This window comes from Mesocricetus auratus, unplaced genomic scaffold (genome assembly GCF_017639785.1).
Source record: "Mesocricetus auratus isolate SY011 unplaced genomic scaffold, BCM_Maur_2.0 Super-Scaffold_15014, whole genome shotgun sequence".
NCBI classification, from domain to species: Eukaryota; Metazoa; Chordata; class Mammalia; order Rodentia; family Cricetidae; genus Mesocricetus; species Mesocricetus auratus.
In genome coordinates, this window is record NW_024429186.1 from 56,940,229 (window position 1) to 56,958,334 (window position 18,106).

The 18,106-nt window shown below is 41.5% G+C and overlaps 1 protein-coding gene and 1 non-coding gene across 2 annotated transcripts; both read right to left on the reverse strand.

The window, feature by feature from the left end:
• Positions 1–1,489: 1,489 nt before the first annotated feature.
• Positions 1,490–9,636, reverse strand: LOC121139423 (melanoma inhibitory activity protein 2-like). Its single transcript, XM_040743310.1, has 6 exons — positions 9,046–9,636; positions 5,844–5,975; positions 4,411–4,432; positions 4,229–4,317; positions 2,620–2,691; positions 1,490–1,642 (listed from the first exon to the last, which is right to left on the reverse strand). The coding sequence occupies exons 1-6, from the start codon at positions 9,157–9,159 to the stop codon at positions 1,490–1,492; spliced, it is 582 nt and encodes a 193-aa protein (XP_040599244.1). The 5' UTR covers positions 9,160–9,636.
• On the reverse strand, positions 7,229–7,345 carry LOC121139621. The gene has a single exon (XR_005876531.1). It is a non-coding gene; the product is annotated as a small nucleolar RNA SNORA26 (small nucleolar RNA).
• Positions 9,637–18,106: the final 8,470 nt, after the last annotated feature.

The following is an 18,106-nucleotide window of genomic DNA, read 5'->3' on the forward strand; positions in this document are numbered from 1 at the left end:
CCCACTAATTCATGTTTTAAATAATCTCACACACATCAAGATTTTCCTTATGCCAGAATTTAAAGTAAAAAAAGTTGTAAATATTGTGTCTGTGTGTGTGTGTGGTGTGTGTATGTGTGTGTGTGTGTTTGTGTGTGTGTGTGTGTGTGTGTGCATGTGTGATGGAAGCAGAGGGAAAGGTAGATACCCACAGCTAAACACTGAACTGAACTCCTGGAACCCAGTGACAGAGAGGGTGGAGTGACGAGCAAGGGGTCAAGACCATGATGGTGAAACCCACAGAGACAGCTGACCTGACAAGGGTGAACTCTTGGACCCCAGACTGATGGTTGAGAGGCCAGCAGGGGACTGGTCCAGACCCCCTGAATGTGGTGTCAGTGATGAGGCCTCTGCAATCTCTGGGGCCTTGGGCAGTAGATTGATATTTACCATGGTGTATGAATAAAATTTGGGAGCCCATTCCACATGAAGGGAACCTCTCTCAGCCTGGACATGTGGGGGAGAGCTTAGGCCCTGCCCTGGATGAAATAACAGACTCTGGAGATCCCCCATGGAGGGCCTCATGCTCCCTGGGAAACATTGTGGGAATTGGGTTGGGGGCTGTGGTGCTGGAGGAGGGGCAAGGGAGGAGGGGAGGAAGAGAGAGCTGGGATTGACATGTGAAGCAAGCTTGTTTCTAATTTAAATTAAAAATTATATTTAAAATATTATAAGTTAAAACATATGTCTATGTGTGTATGCATACATACATACACCTTTTAGTATGATTATTCACATTACATTATTTATGGTTACTTCCACACCAGATATGGAAATTTTCCATGTAAATGTACAAGGGAGTCAAGTGTAGGGGTACCCACTTGTAATCCCAGCACTTAGGAGGCGCAGGCAGGAAGGTCATGAGTTTGAGGACAGCCTCAGCTATACAGTTATACAGTGTAACAGAATGAGCTATATTCTAACACTGTCTCAGAAAATGAAAACAATTAGAAAAAAGGAATATGCAAAAACACTAATGAACATAACATCCAAAAAGTAAAAATTCAATGGGAGGCGGTGCATGCCTTTAATCCCAGCAAAAGGAGGCCGAGTCAGATGGACCTCTGTGAATTCCAGGCTAGCCTGGTCTACAGAGTGAGTTTCAGGATAGCCAGGCAATATTACACAGAGTAACCCTGTCTTGAAAAAAAAACAACAAACAAAATCCAGGTGAAAAGATCGGATGTGGAAATTTTTGTTCTCATGGTCATCTATATTCTAATTTTTACATACAGGAGTTTCCTCTTTTGTTTCATTTAGTTTTGGTTAGATGTATTATTTGGTTGGTTGGTTCTGGAGTTTTATTTATTTATTTTCCTTTATTTGCATCTTAAAGACAGGGTGTCCTCTCACATTCTTGCTGAACGCTTGCCACCTCCTCTCAAGAGCTAGGATTACAGGTTTACATCACTATGGCTGGCTTACATGGAATATTTTCATAAATATAGTATTAATGTGTAAGATTCTCAATTCTCTTGGAATACACAGGACTCACCAATTCATCTTGTTCATGATGCTTAGTTCTCTCTTCTAGTTTCTTCTCTAAAATTAGTAGTTCATCACCAGATTGAGATTTATCTCTTTCTAGATTTTTATAGGTTGCCTGAAATAGAAAGCTAACTTTAACAAGCCAGACATAAGAATTTTTAGTTAGGGTAAAAATCAGATGAATTTATAAATACTGTATACATTTGTTCATTTCTCTAACGTTAAAATAACAGCAGGAATGTAATTGGAGTCTAAACTCCTTGTGGGTTCTACAAGAGCATTCTCAATCATAAAACACAGACTTCCTACAGAGGACATAACATGACAGACCTGCCACACTGAAATGAACACCATAATCAAAGGTATAAGATCTGTTTTCTATTTTATCATTAGCAGGAGCAGGCTGCTTCTACTTACGATACAGGCTCACAATTCATTTTTTACAACCCTTCCATCTGCAAACAGTATCAAGGCACTCCATCACATTGTATTCTGTGTGCTAAGATGAATCATTGTGTCCTCGGAAACAGGAGAGTTAACTGTCCATCTCTCTTAAACTCTCCATTCAGTGATACCATGTCACTGACTGAAAATTGGACATGATCAAGAGTACAGACAGGGACTGAATATTTATCACCATGCCACTTTTTACAATGAAAACCTCTGGTCTAATTTTAGTTAATGCCTACTACCACGGTAAGAAAAAAGTGATATGGTCACAGTTTATTTATTTCCTATTATTCTTAAATTTGTGAGAGTTCTATGTGTTTTTCCTGGAGCAAAATATCCTAAAAAGGAATGGTCTTTTCAATGCATTCCTAGGAGTACAGATTAAAGGATTACTTTCTATAAATCTGTAGATTCTGATAAACTGATTTCCTATCCCCCAAAACAAGTTAATAACAAGAACTGAAATTGGCTTGTTTTATAATGTTTTATGCTACCTACAAATGTTCCGTTTCCTCTAACTTTTTCTGTAAGGTTTAAGATCTAGACACATATTTTATATTTCTCTGAAATAATTATTTTTGAGAAAATAACATACTTTTGATGGGAATCTTTTCCCTAGATTTTAAATCATACTTTTTTTACCTCCAAACTCTGTGCGTCTGTTGACACCTTGTCAAAGTTGGCCTCCTTTAAAGATGACTCTAATGCTTCATACTGAAGGAAACAAGGAAACACATGAGTAAAAACTACAAATTTTGTCTCAAATTGTATCTAAAGAGATGCCAAAGCAGCAAACAGAATCTATCTCCACAAAGGTAAAATTCCCTTGGATTTTCTGAGCTTAATTTTGCAATATAACCACTGTGCTGAGCACAAACACCGCAACCACGAGCCGGGGCAACATACGGCAGAACGTTATTTACCCTTGTCACTAGCAAAGTTGTTCCAAGTCTGCTGGGGATGAAAACTCTAACAGCAAGAGTGACTTAAGCTTATCCACAGAAGTGAGTCATCTAATATTCCCTAAACAAATCAACAGATTAATGTGTAGTAACTGGCTACCAGACATTTTTATCACATGTTAAATAAGGCAAATAAGGAAGGTAAAATCTTTAAGTTCCATATCAGGAAGGAAGACAAAATCTGTGAGTTGGAGACCAGCCTGATCTTCAGGGATACACAGAGAAACCAAGTCTCTTAAGTCTCAGCAACTCAGAATATGTGATATTTGGACACAAAGCCTTTAAAAATAACTAGGTTAAACTGATGCTGTTAAGATGACCCAAAGTAACATGACTGGTATCCTAACATGAGAGCATTAAGACAGAGTGAGATACAACAAGCAGACAATGGTAACTACAAGTCAAGGGACAGGCCAAAGAGGAAGCAAAGTCTGCCTACATCTCCATGGACCCGTATCCAGAACTGTAAGAAAATTCACTCCTGCTGCTAAAGTGGCATTTTGTCACAGCTGCCCTAGCAAGCTAATACAAAGGCGAAATGAAAACAGTGAGTAAAGTGTTTACACAACACCAAGCAAAAGTTCCTTCATATCCTTGATGAGAGAAAATTTCATGACACATTACAGCACATTAACACTGTATTCTAGACCTCTAACTTCTAAGACACCAAACAAAACAGAAATATAATCCACAGAGTAGAAGATATTTGCAATCCACATATCTGACAAAACTCTTATATAACATAGAAAATATTAAAAACAAAAACCCTTCTTGTATATGACCTAAAGGGAAAAAGATTATGAGTGCCTTTAAAAGGGTGGAAATGGGCCAGCGAGATGGCTCCGTAGTTGAGGAGCTTGCTGCCAAGACTGATAACCTGAGTTCAATCCCAGGAACCCACATGGTAACAGGAGAAAACTGACTCTTCCACGTCCTATGATCACCACAAACATGCCTTATTGGTACATGCATGCACACACAAAGACACAAATACACACACACACACACAATATTACTAATAATAATAAAGTCGTTTTTAAGGTGAAAAAGCCCTAAAGGCAGTTTCAAAATATCCAATGAGCAATGAGCAAATCAAGGTGCTCCCTCTCACTATCTGTCAGGGAAGACAAGCACCATACATCACCAGGGTGGCTGCAAAGAGAATGGCTAAGTGATGAAGGTGAGGAGCAGGGAGCTCTGCTCTGACACAGCTCTGATGACACAGAATCATCCATGGAGAACCAGTAAGTGCCACACTACGATGGATGTTATTTTCAAACAAGTCTTACTTCCTTCTGAGCAAGGCTCACTTGTTCAAGTAGTTTACATTTCTCTTTCAGTAGCACAGAAAGTTCGAGAGCCAGTTTTTGCTCCCTTACTGAGAAAGCAAAAGAAAGATTATTATGACTAAGTGTGATCAGTTTTTAAATTATATACAACCACAAGATCTAAAACCAAAATGACTACTTACCCACATAAAATCGGCTTTGAATCTGAAACAAATTTTAAACAAAATTACATTAAAACAAATATTCCTTCAAGTAAATCTATATCACGTGTATTCTAAGTTTTAAGATAACAACCTTGTTATGGCCTTACAGTGAATGACTTACCCAAAAGCATTCTATTTCCATTGAAAACAATGCTACATAGTAACATCTCCCATTGAAGATTTACACTGTGTGTTATCATATTAAAGGCTCTGAAACAGCCTCATACCAAAGTCACCTGCTAAATTCCACTTAAATCCATGTTTCCACACATATATTGGGCCCTAAAACAAGTATTTTATGGAGCCCCTTTTATTAAGTTTCCTATTGTTAATAATCAAAATAAAAGTCTATGAAATATCAAGGGGCTCTAGACCTGGACTGACTCTAATAAAGTCATTAGACTTTTACTTCTTAAAGAAGCTCTCAATGAAGAAGGGATAAATACACCCTGGAGAGCACTGGGGCTAGAGTAAATTGAGCAAGGGAAGCAAACAAGCAGACGTCTACCACCTAGAAAACAGAGACAGAAAATCAGAAGAAAAACTGGAAAACACGAGATACAGTGGGATGTGTGTATACCGAAGATAAGGAAGGGCAACACCAGTAGAGGGTCTCCTTCTGGAGGGAACTAGAAAACCATGAAGAAATTAGAAATGAAGTCAGAGCACAAGGGCCAACATCTAAAAAAGAAGTCTCAGAAAGAAAAGGATATGGCATGACTCCCTCCTAAAATAAATAAATTAAATATAGGAATAAGCAATACAGGATCCAGAACAAGCGTACCTCTACACAGCAGTCCATAGGAATGAAATCAGGGATTATTAACTGAATATAAAGTAGTATTTTTTACTCCATGTTGGGAGGTAGATACATCTGCTCACATTTTAATACTGTTAAAAACAAACACAGAAACCCCCCCAAAAAGAAGAAGAAGGGAAACTAAGAAGGATGTGGTTTAGCACTACCCTATGGTATTCCTACATATAAAACCCTCTAAATCTATATTCAGTTTCTAATGACTACATATCACAATGAGTAACCCAGAACACTATGACCTGATTTATTTCACTGAAATAGGAAGTTTCTCCAATTAGTCATTCAGTCTAAACACAGAATGAGGGTTACTGAGATGACTCAGTGGTTAACAGCACTTGCTACCCCTGTAGAGGACCAAGATTCAATTCCTATCATCCATATTGTAGCTCACAATCATCAGTAACTCCAGTACCTGGGAATCAAAACATGCCCTCTTCTCACCTCCTTTTGTACCAGGAACTCATGATATACATACATACATACATACATACATACATACATGCAAAACAGTCATACACATAAAAGAAAATAAATTTCAAAAGCAAAAACAAAAAATCCCAGAATGACCATTCTCTTACTATGAGTTATTACTTACTGATCTGTAGACTCTGCAAAGTAATAAGACAACAGCAAGCAGTCCAAAGATAAGCAAACATGTCACCAATTCCAATGATGCAGGACTAGGATCAATGCTTACTGTATTATCTTCAGGCACTGCTGCCACAACCTTCAAGACAAAGAAGTTAAGCCTATTAGCATGCATCTTCCACAGTACTGTTACAAAAACAGGTATAGGTGGCATGGTCAACTCTGTGAATATGAAATGGGCTGCCATAAAATACGAAGCAGAGAGCCTCCAACCACATTTTCCGGCAACTTACAATTGTTCTTACTGAGTGACTATGTGTGGAGAAACACAATGATTTTCAAACAGGAGTTATGAGGAGATTCTCAGAGCTTAACTCCAGGAGGGTTGGAGGATAAGGGCAGAGTGTCAAGAAAGAATGTTGTGTAATATTTAAGATGTGTTGCATTATTCTTTGCTGCATTTGTTTACCTCTGTAAAGCTGTGTTACTTTGCCTGCCTAAAACACCTGATTGGTCTAATAAAGAGTTGAACATGCCAATAGCTAGGCAGGAGAAAGGACAGGCAGAGCTGGCATGCAGAGAGAATAACTAGGAAGAGGAACCTAGAGATGATCCAGTAAGAAAAGGAGAAGAGGAGGACAATGCCAGGGGCCAAAAATGGAATAAGAAGGAAAGAAAGATATACAGAATAAAGAAAGGAAAAAAGCCCAGAGAGAAAACAGGGTAAAGTGGAAACAGAATAATTTAAGTTAGAAAACCTGACTAGGAAAAAGCTGAGCAAAGGCCAGGCACTCATAAAGTAAAAATGAATCTCTGTGTATTTATTTGGAAGCTGAGTAGGAGACCCCAAAAAGAGTTTTTTAAGCCAACTACAACAGATCATCAATGACCTGGGTTGGCTGCTTCACCCTGACTTCAAGTTAATTATTTATCTATATGCACTGGGTTTGACAAAACGTTTCCCTGCAGAGAAAAAACACAGATCTGCAGCTTGTAGGGTGGGGAAGGGGGCGTGGTCAGGAAAAACTGACAGAGGGATTTCAACCCTTTCCTCCTGTCTCTTATCTTGAGTTAAAATAATGCAGTTTGAGCCCAACAAAAAAAAAACTAGTCATTGAAAAACCACCCTAGGAATGATGCGTTTGAATCTTTCAGGCATCACCACATTCCCACTAGAACCTCCAGAACAGTCTTCCCCTTAGGGATCTGACAAAATGAACAAACAAACAAAGCCTTTGATCATTACTCTCAATGAAATTTGTTTTTAGCTAGATCACCTACAAGGTCCCCTTCCAAGCTGCTATCTACACTTTATTAACTTCTACCAAATAAACATATGCAATATTATGTTCTTTTTCTTTTTAATTCTTGTATCATTGTTTTCCTTTTTACATCTGTGTCTTCAGACAGGATCCAAGAGGAGGTCACAGCCTATACTCTGGGGTTGATGTAGAGTTCCTTTACTTAGTGTTAGCCTCTTAAGGTACAGCACCAACCTTAAAATGGCACGGAAAAGGGTGAAAAATCTTTCATCCCAATCCTTTCTCTCCCTTCCTCACCTGGGTCTGAGACACAAAAGTGTGGCATCATATTGCTAGGCAATGATAAAAAGGACTTGCCTCCAGGATCACAAGGACAGAGATTCAGTAAAGTCAACTATTTCCATCATCTCTCCCCAAAGACCATTAATGTATAACCAGGCCATCCACATTCCTTCTGAATGTTCTTCCACACCTCACTGAGTAAGGCCTGCAGGTGATTGTGTATTTTACCTCTTCTTGAATCCATCCTCCCTCAGTGGGTTATTCGAATCTTTATCACCAGGCCACAGATACTAACTAATCATAAGCAAGTGGATTGACTACTCTGATATCAGATAAAAAGACTTTTAGACAAAAACTGTTACTGGAAACAAACACATGATGGCAAACGCTACCTCAGTCTTTAAGACATAGGGTTTTACCCAACAAGAGAACCACAAGATGAAGTAAATCTGGTGAAGTAAAGGAAAAAGCAGACCATTCATCAACAGTAGTTAGGGATATCAAGATCTCACCTTCAGTGAGTCAGCATGAAGAGAAAACACTGGAACAATACTACAAACCAGTTAGGCTCTCATACTAACAAAACACTACACAACAACAGAAGAAAGACATTCATTCTCAGATGTACACAGAAGATTCTTCAGAACAAATCTACACATCAAGCTAAAATAAACAATGTTTTTTAAATAATCAAATCACAGGGCCCAGCCCAGAGAAACGGCTGAGCAGCTGAGCATATTCGCTGCTCTTGCAGAGGATCAGAGTTCAGTTCCCAGAATCCATGTCAGACATTCCTTAACCGCCTGCCCATAACTCCAACTCTGGGAGATCCCATGCCCTCTGCTGGCCTTCTCAGGCATGGAACCCACGTGTGCACAGACACACACATATACACACACATAATTTAAAATACTAAAAATTCATTTAAAAAATTCAAATCCTGAGAAGCATGTTCTCTGATTACAGTGAGTTAAAATTAGCCATCTTAAAACAGGAAGGGCTGCAGAGGTGGCTCAGCAGCTAAGAGCATTTGTCATTCTTGAAGACAGATGACCCAGCTTTGGTTCCCAGCATTCACATGGTGGCTCACCACTATCCATGATTCCAGTTCCAGGGGAACATGGCACCCTCTTCTGGCATCTTCAGGCACCGCAAACTTGTGGAGCACACACATACATGCAAGAACAAAACACCCATGCATACAAAATAGATTTTTTTGTAATACAAATAAAATACTTTTAGGTAAGTTGAAAAAAGCATAGCACAAAACTTATAGAAGGTGTGTAACAGGGAAATTTATACTTGTAAAATCCTTTTTAAAAGTTATGGGGGCCTGTACACATAGTTCAGTGACTAAGAACACTAGCTGGTATTGCAGAGGTCCTGAGTTCAATTCCCAGCACCTACATGGTGGCTCACAATCAGTATAATAAGAAAATAATGCAGATTTAGAATCTTAGCTCTGGCCCCAGCTTAGGTATCCTCTTAAGAAGTTTCATCACCAAGAAACTCCAGGTTCCTGCAATCAGAAGAACCACGTGTAACTAACTGACTCCTGTGAAAAACCACCTTGGCTTCCAGATCCCCAGGCCGCCTTCGAGGCAACAAAACCAGCAGCCAACCATAGGCCCCACCATGTCCGCGGTTTCGGTGCCCAGGACTCACCCCGTGCAGCAGCTCCGAACCCCGCTGGACACACACCGCAGAGGTACAGGGCTCTGCTATTGCTGAGTCCACGGGCAGAGGACAGGCAGCAGCACACCCGGGCTTAATAAGCATGGTTCTGAGAACCGGAAGGCGCCAGTGGCCGGCTGGCACCACTGGGGTGGTGTAGCAAGAGCCATCATTGCACCTTTGGTCTCACAAGTGCAGCGGGGACTCCCTCCACAGCCCTATCTCTGCAGACAGGTCTGTGCTCGCACTGAAAGTGCCCACACTCCTGACTCCAACACCTGAGTACAGGAGAGCTAGAGCAGGAAAAGCTGAAATAGCGAGTGTGGGGCTGCAGCCCTACACTGGGGCACAGCCCCGGAGTGTAAGCGCCCAGCCCCCTGGTCCCAGCTCTTATCGTACTCTGTCCTTTGAAGCCCAAAACACACACTGTCTTTTGGAACAATGAAAGCTGAAACAGCGAGTGTGGGGCTGCAGCCCTACACTCCGAGGACTGGGGCACATCCCTGGAGTGAAAGCGCCCAGCCCCCTCGTCCCAGCTCCTATAGCACTGTACTATCCTCTCCAGACCAAAAACCACACTGTGGTATCCAGGGGGCACCCTCCCGCCTACGCAGGCCTGCATCATAATCCAGGTCAGGAAATAGTCTGGTGCGCGAGCCCAAGAGTCCGCACTTTGAACTCTGTACACCTAGAGAGCGTTAGGGTCAACTGTGCTCTCTGGTCAGAGTTTAACCTCCCCTGTTCAAGCACACTTCGATCCTCCTAAGCCCAGCATTCTGGTTCACTCACCTGAGTTCACCAGGTGGGCACTAGCCAGGCATCCCAGGCTTAAATCCGTTAGCGCCCAGGTACCTAAATCAAGCCCTTTCGGACTTCTGCCCAGCACCAGGTGCTCAGGAGCAAAAGAACTAAATGTAGCAGCTTGTCCTCTAAATTTAGAGCTCTATTTTACAGCCATTGCAAGGAGTACTGGGAGATAAGGTTTAGAAGATAACCTGTCTCTAACGTTTGTCTTCTTTACCGACGCCATTATCTTACCCCAAACTTCAGTGAAGCAATTCAATTGGAGCAGCTGGCAAAGAGAAGCTAATAAACAAAATCATGACCTCCTTGTAAATTCCTGCAATATAACCTTCTAGTGAAGGCATCACTTTCATGCCATAAACACTCACACACACAGGAAAATCAACGGCTACAGCCAGTGACTACAGACCAAACTGAGGACTGCTTTGTTGAAACTCAAATTGTTCTTTGCCACTTCACCCTAAGTAGTTAGGGAGATAGCAGAAGCTGCCCAAAAGTCCAGGTTTAACGTAGTGCACAACTTTCTCATGAGATTGTATTGGAATGTGAATAGTGAAGTCAGAAGTATGCTTAAAACCTTATCTTTAGCCCTACGGGATTCAGCTCACTAAGACTGTCAGCTTCCAAGTCCCATTCTCCACCCACGGGACAAGCGAGGTAAGTGTGGCTCTGTCTCCAGCCTGCTTTCCGATGGCCTGAACAGAACCACCAGAGACCTGAGGACTGTGCACAGCGCATCCCATCCTGACGGGATTCAGCCAGCTCTGAGACTGCCAGCTTCCAAGTTCCATTCTCCACCCACGGGACAGGCGAGGCAAAGGTCCAGCCTACCCAGAGTTTGCTAAGGTCCTGATACCAGGACGGCCTCCATCCATGCCACCAGCTTATTGGAACTGCTCCCACCCACTGGAAAGGAACCGTGGTCAGACACCCACCAGGGGAGGAAGAGACACTTCTGCACCCATAGGGAGAAATGATGGGAAGGAGAAAATATAAAAACACACCCACCAACAGAAAAACCAATATGACACAGCTGGAAACTAGAGAATCTGCACAGGCAAGGCCTGAACAGCCCATGGCAGAAGAAGCAGATGAGAAACACGTTAAAAACAACTTCATGAAAATGATAGAGGCCCTCAAAGAAGACATGAGAAAATCACTTAAAGACATGGAAGAAAAAACACACAAGAAAGAAAGAAAGAGGGAAAAACAATCCAAAAACTGCAAGAAATGGAGAAAAAAACAATCCAAAAATTGCAAGAATTGCAAGTCTATCTTCCCTATGTTAATGTGTTCCCCCTTCCTTCCAATCTGCAGCAGTTACCATCCCAAACACTAAAGCAGAAATGACACAAGTGAAATTTTAGAAAGAAGGAAAATCCAAGCATACCTGTAGCAAAAATAGTAAACTTAATATACAGTGCAAAATCCTAAATCAAACTTCTGAACACATTACAGTCATGGAGACACTTACCTCTTCACCCAGACCATTCAGGACCATGTCTTAGAAAGTTCATGCTAAAGTACCCTTACATGTAAATAAAGCGCTCTCTCTCTCTCTCTCTCTCTCTCTCTCTCTCTCTCTCTCTCTCTCTCTCTCTCTCTCTCTCTCTCTCTCTCTCTCTCTCTCTCTCTCTCTCTCTCTCTCTCTCTCTCTCTCTCTCTCTCTCTCTCTCTCTCTCTCTCTCTCTCTCTCTCTCTCTCTCTCTCTCTCTCTCTCTCTCTCTGGTTTTTACAAGACAGGGTTTCTCTGTATTGTTTTAGAGGCTGTCTGTCCAGCCTGGCATCGAACTCACAGAGATCTGCCTGCCTCTGCCTCCCAGTGATGGGATTAAAAGTGTGCACCACTGCCGCCCGACAATAAAGCTCTCTTGAATGCTTCATTTCCTTGAGAAAGATTCCAGATTTTAATACCTTCTGCCTGTCTGTGTTCACACAGAGTATAATTCTGTTTTGACACTGAGATACAGGGGTGCTATAGGTGGAGCTGTGACTACCAACACATAATCCAATTTCATGGACCACATAACTTAGTAAATATGTGTGTGCACACATACTTATGCCTGGATATAGGTATTTTCTTAAATATTATACATATTACATTAAAATTCACAGCTAGAAAGAAAAATCCTAAATTACTAACTACTGAAACACTAAAGAGTTTATCCTATAGTCTATTCACATAAATTTCTACCAGATAAAAGATATTCAAAGACTGTTCTCCATAGGAGACATGAGACCAGCTTTCAAGGAAATGGACAGCAAATGTTATGGGTGCTCATAACAGCTACGAGAGAGCATCACTGACTCTCGACATTGCTAATCAGAAATCCTAGTCCAAATCCTAGAAATTGGTTTCCCTCATGAAGGCCCTGGATCAGATCTGTAAGGACTAGCTGTTGCCCCTTAGTTCGGCACTAGTGATACGCCGACGCACTCACCTTTGAAAGGAAACAACACTGCTGTGACACATTGCTCTTCTCTGTCTGGATGATGGAACAGTTGTTCTCAGAATATATCGAATCAGTAGCTACCTGTTCAACAAGAATGGGCCATCTCCTTTTTTTATGAAATTTGATCTCATTGTGTGCAAGTTATAGTAAATTTCAGAACTACTTTAATACCCTGTCACTTCTAACCTGTGATACAATTATTAGTGAACTATAAGGAAACCTAGAAATCAAATAGTAAATTATCTTCCACAAGCCAGTAATAGAGAATTTATCATTCAGCCGTTTCAGATAATTCTGTTAAAACCAACTGTCCATAAATTGTACAAGATTTCCACTAAAATACTCAAGAAAGAAAATCTCCACTTTCTTTATCTTAGAAAAAAATATGCTGTTGCCTTTAAATTTATAATCCATCTTCAAATTTTGATTGTAGACAAATTCTGTGTCATTTTAAACTACTGATGTATAAATGAGCTAAAATGCAATTTCTCCAAAGCATCCAAGCTATCCCTAAACTCCTTCTCCAGTATATGGTGACATTTTAGTTCCATTCTCTTTTTGCTTGCCTGCTCCATCCAGCCTGAGCTCACACACATGTACACACACGGACAAATAATGCCATTTTTGTGAGTGAACTCCCATCTTTAATCGAAATCTCTCTCATTTCCTCTTAGCCATAAGCCAGGCCACCCACAATGCTTGTTCAGTTCACAAAGTTTCCTGCTTCTTTAAGCAGGTTCCTGAGGCAGAACTTGTGGGGGTTAGCTCTCTAAAGCATCCTTTCACCACAAGTCTCAAATCATTTTACACATTTTAATTCATGTTTGGAAAGCCAGAGACAGAGGAAGTTAACCGGCATGCCTCTCCTTAAAAAGGAAGAGATTCAAATAGATTGGATATGTTTAAACATATCAAATCAAGCACAAGGCACTTTAAGAGGAAATGCTTGGATTTTAACCTAAAAGCCTATTATTCTCATTCAGACCCCAAAAAAGGTTTATAACTAGTTGTTCCAAAATAAGGACACAGTTTCGCAAACAAATGTTTTATTTAAGTTTTTTATTTTATTTTTTATTTTAATTTTAAATAGCTTGTTTTACATGTCAATCCCAGTTCCCTCTCCCTCCCCTCCTCCCGCACCCCCCACCATCCACCCCATCCTCCCACCCTATTGCCAATTCCTTCCACACAGGGGATATCTAGAGTCTATCATTTCACTCAGGGTAGGGTCCAGGCACCTCCCTAAGAGTCCAGGCTGAGAAAGCATCTCTCTTTGTGTTATGGACACACGATGTCTGTTAGTATTCGAGGAATAAACACTGATCCACTGCTCAGGACCCAATAGGTAGCCCAGGCCTCCTCCCTGAGTCTCACATTCAGGGGGTCTGGATTGGTCTCATGCTGGCCTCCCAGCTGTCAGTCTGGGGTCCAAGAGCTCTTCCTTGTTCAGATCAGCTGTCTCTGCTGGTTTTGCCAGCCCATTCTTTGCCAATTTGCTCATCGCTCCTCTCTCTCTGTTACTGGGTTCCTTGGGTTCAGTTCAGTGTTTAGCTGCGGGTGTTTGCCTCTGCTTCCATCAGCCACTGGATGAAGGCTCCCGGATGGTTATAGACATCAAGTTCACTATCAGGAATGGGCATTCAAGGTGGTCTCTCCACTATTGCTTAGCTTTCCAATTAGTGTCATCCCTTTAGATCACTAGAGGTCACTCTGGTGCCTGATTTGTCTTCTAAGCTATGATTCCCTCTTCCCCCTATCCTACCCCCCCAGTCAACCTTCCTGTTCCTCCACGACCTACTCTCTCTTCCACTTCTCCCCCTCTCTATTTCCCAGGTCCCCCACCTCCCACCCCTCACCGTGTTCCCCATCTGTTCAGAGGATCTTGCCTCATTTCTCTTCTCTTGGGTACCATGCATATCTTTTAGGTTCTTTCCTGTTTCCCAGACTCTCTGTCAATGGAAGTGCAGATGGCCATCTCCTTCTTTATGACACATATAAATGAAGCATTTTGTGGAGTAGATGAATGTTAGAACCTCAAGAGCTTCCTCGGCCATAAAGTAAAGATGATGAAAAGCTGTGTTGGCTGCTGTTGCTTGAGGGATACAAGGAAGGTGCATCTACACAGGATCTACCTGAAACACCAATTAATTGAAACAATCACCTCAACTAGGCAAGAAAAATCTCACTGAGATTAACTGGAAATTTTCTCCATTTTTTTTTTTTTTTGCAGAAGCTTCTTGCCTGTGCCAGATTGCTAGATTCCAGGCTTGTTAGAGGTTCTTCACAACATTTAATGTTATGATTGTGGGCTGTGGGCCCCAGAGAAGCCAAGCAGGCCAAATCCATGAAAAAAGTTGTACAGGCACGTCTACATTCGTCATTGGTATCAGCCTGAGCTTTGGTTCCTAGCCTAGAGACCTTTCTACCTACAGCAGTCTTTTAGCTTTTTGACAGAATCTGGAATTGTTAAATGAAGTCACATTTTAAATATTGACAATTGAGTGTGTGTGTGTGTGTGTGTGTGTGTGTGTGTGTGTGTGTGTTTGCTGTTTTTTTGTTACAGTTTTTTTCAGTACTGGGGAATTAAACCCAACGAAGTTGACGAATTTGGGTAGAAAAGGAACCCTGGCAAAGAGTTTGTAGTAATGTTTTTGAGGAGAGGTTAACAAAACTTATCCCAAAAGCAAGAGAATTAAGCTTATAAAGACAACTAAGTGGATCCTTCCTCGCATAGTAAGGGAATAACCAATAACTGGAGCCCCTATATTCTATCCTAATGCAAATAAATCAGGAAAGGCAGGTTACAAATCAAAAAATTTAAGTAGATCTAGTCCTTATAATCTGTACCTCAACTTCTAACAGTAAAATTAAATGGTCAAATCTCCAGGCTTTTGCTTGAGAGATCACCTTCTTTTTTGTTGTTGTTGTTTTTGTTTTTGTTTTGTTTTTGTTTTGTTTTTACGAGACAGGGTTTCTCTGTATTGTTTTGGAGGCTATCGGTCCATCCCAGCCTCAACCTCACAGAGATCTGCCTGACTCTACCTCCCAAGTGCTGGGATTAAAGGCGTGCGCCACCAACCCCCGGCTAGAGATCACCTTCTAAAGAGAAGGTATATTGAATTAATCTGCTGCCTTTCGCCTAATCCATTGAGGTCAGGAAAATAAAGGGGAACTGAGCGATCGCCCTCAAAGGCTGGGCTTGCTGCTGTAAGGCGATGAGGGTGTATTGGAAAGAGATACCAAGTTAGTGGTACCAGATTAAATCTCCAGGCCTTCACCTGCAAGGTCGGGAAAGAAAGGGGAACCTGAGAGATCACCCTCATTTGGAGGGTGGATTGAGTACATCTTAAGGCTTTTGCCTTAGGGATCATCCTCGGTTGGAGGATGGATTGAAAATGGGTGAATTGAAATTTGGTAACAGTTAATAAACAAGGTACTGGTATTAAGTAAAAGAAACGAAAAAGGTAAAAGTATATGGAATGGAAAATACGCGGAGAGTATGGATACTGTGTGCTGTTGTGCTATCTTTAAATTGTTTAATTACTAAGAACGAAACAAAAACTGCTAAAAGACATTTGATTATCAATGTTGCCCAAATAATCCAACTTACATATTTTGAAAATGTTTTGACTTCTAAATTTAAATATAAGGATGGTTACTTAGGAAAAAAATTCTGCTTTTGTTTCTACAGAAAATAAAAAGCTGTGGGTTCCTTCCAGACTAGTATGGTTTGATGAAGCAAGACCACCTAAAGCAGAGGCCCAGGTGAACCAACATCTAAAACAGCTAAGATGATGCATCCTTACAGACCCTGAAAATAAGGACTTACACAGGTTTCTGAGTTTTGTCATGATCCCTAGTATTAACAGCGCCCCTTAACAGCAGGAAGTTTTTTGGAAAGAATGATGAAAACATTCCCAAATACTGTTTGTAAATGTTTGTTTACATTTATACAGCATTGGTTATTGCTACAAATTTAAGGTCAATTTTGTGAGTCATCTCTAAAAACTTTTTACAAGGAGTGGGTATGGCTGTAACCCCTGAGAAAAATAGCAAACATCTGTAACATGGCCTAAGAGCCAAAGAAATCTGTATGGAAGATTCTTAGAATAACAAAGAGTTCAAACAAAATTTCAAAAAATAAAAAAGGGGGAGATGTTGGGGCCTAGCCCCCACAGGGTCTCTGAGTTGTTTGTCAGCTGATAGCCACAGGTGCATACTGTTTTCTAGTCCTGACTTACTGCCCCCACATTGCCCCAATGACATCAACATCTAGCATGAGGAAAACATGCTCTCTTCCACCTGGGGTTTTTCTACTGTGTTGTAAGTCTATATATAAGACTGCTCCCTCCTACAAGAGAGAGACCTCTTAGCACTTGCAAAATAAAGACACTTCTTATTACAAATAGCTAGATATCTGGTCTTTCTTTTCCCGATACCTTGGACTTGCTTGGGCTTGGGCGCCACATCCTTTTCCATGGAGGGAACTAGGTAAACCCAGGCAGGTTCCCGGATGCCTTCCTGTGCCTGGGGACTCCCACTGTGGCTCCCATCTCAGGAACAGCCAATACAACCCCACCATCCTGATCTCCTTCTCCACCCATGAGATTATGTAAAAGGCTGCCTGTTTCAGGGCCACCTTCCTGTACCTGGGGACTGCCACTGTGGCTACCATTCTGGTGGAAGCCAATGCCCCCCAGCATCCTATCCCATTTCTCTTCCCACCAGGAAGAGAGAGAACGACCAGAGTATTGGACCTGCTTGCACCCAAGGTAAGGGAACCCCGTTTTCCTACCCACCAGGAGAGAAAGAGGCTCTTCCTGCACCCACTGGACAAAGGGATGGGAAGTAGACAATATAAAAATACACTCAGCAACAGAAAAACATGCATGAACACCCTAATGCAGATGAAGCAGAAAATAATGACCTCAAAAACAACTTCATGGAGCAACCAGGAGCCTACAGATAGAGCTGGTCCACTTCTGCCCACTCTCATGGCAGAGGGCAGAGGGCAGAGGTGAGCTCTCAGTCCCCATCATAGACCCGAATTGCTCCCACACACACTCTCTCAGATCTCTTGACCTGGGGACCACAGCCAGGTCAACTCACCCCCAAAACGGATGACTAAGTGACAAGGAGCCTGCAGAGAGATCCAGTCTACTCCTGCCCACACACAAGCACTCAAGGAAGAGGGCAGAGGACAGAGAAGAGAGGCCAGGAAGAAGCTCTTTCTACACCCATTGGAATAAGTGGTGGGAAAGAGGCAATATAAGAACACACTCAGCAACAGAAAAACCAATATGACACCACCCGAGTCTAGAGATTTTACACCAGCAAGACCTGAACACCCCAATGCAGATGAAGCAGAAGGGAATGACCTTAAAAACACCTTCATGAAAATGATAGAAGCCCTCAAAGAGGATATGAGAAAATCCTTTAAATAAATGGAAGAAAAAACAAACCAAAAAATCCAACAAATGCAAGAAAGCGAGGAAAACAGGAAGCAAAAATTACAAGAAACAATTCAAACAGTGCAAGGATTGAAACCTGGCATGGAGACAATAAAAAACACAGCCCGAAGTAATGCTGGAAATAGAAAACAGGGGGAAAAGTCAGGAACTACAGATGCAAGCATGACAAACAGAATACAAGCGATGGAAGAGAGAATCTTAGGTACTGAAGACACACTAGGGGAAATAGATTCATTGACCAAAGAAAATCTTAAGTCCAACAAATCCCTAACACAAAATATCCAGGAAATATGGGACACTGTGAAAACACCAAACCTAAGAATA

What these genes read in the sequence shown, in the direction of transcription:
- LOC121139423 (XM_040743310.1), bottom strand. Translation starts at nt 9,159, where the DNA reads ATGCTTATTAAGCCCGGGTGTGCTGCTGCCTGTCCTCTGCCCGTGGAC. An exon ending in TGAGCCTTGCTCAGAAGGAA is followed by an intron (nt 2,692 to 4,228) that starts GTAAGACTTGTT and finishes TGTTTCCTTCAG; the next exon opens with TATGAAGCATTAGAGTCATC. An exon ending in CAGACGCACAGAGTTTGGAG is followed by an intron (nt 1,643 to 2,619) that starts GTAAAAAAAGTA and finishes TTTCTATTTCAG; the next exon opens with GCAACCTATAAAAATCTAGA.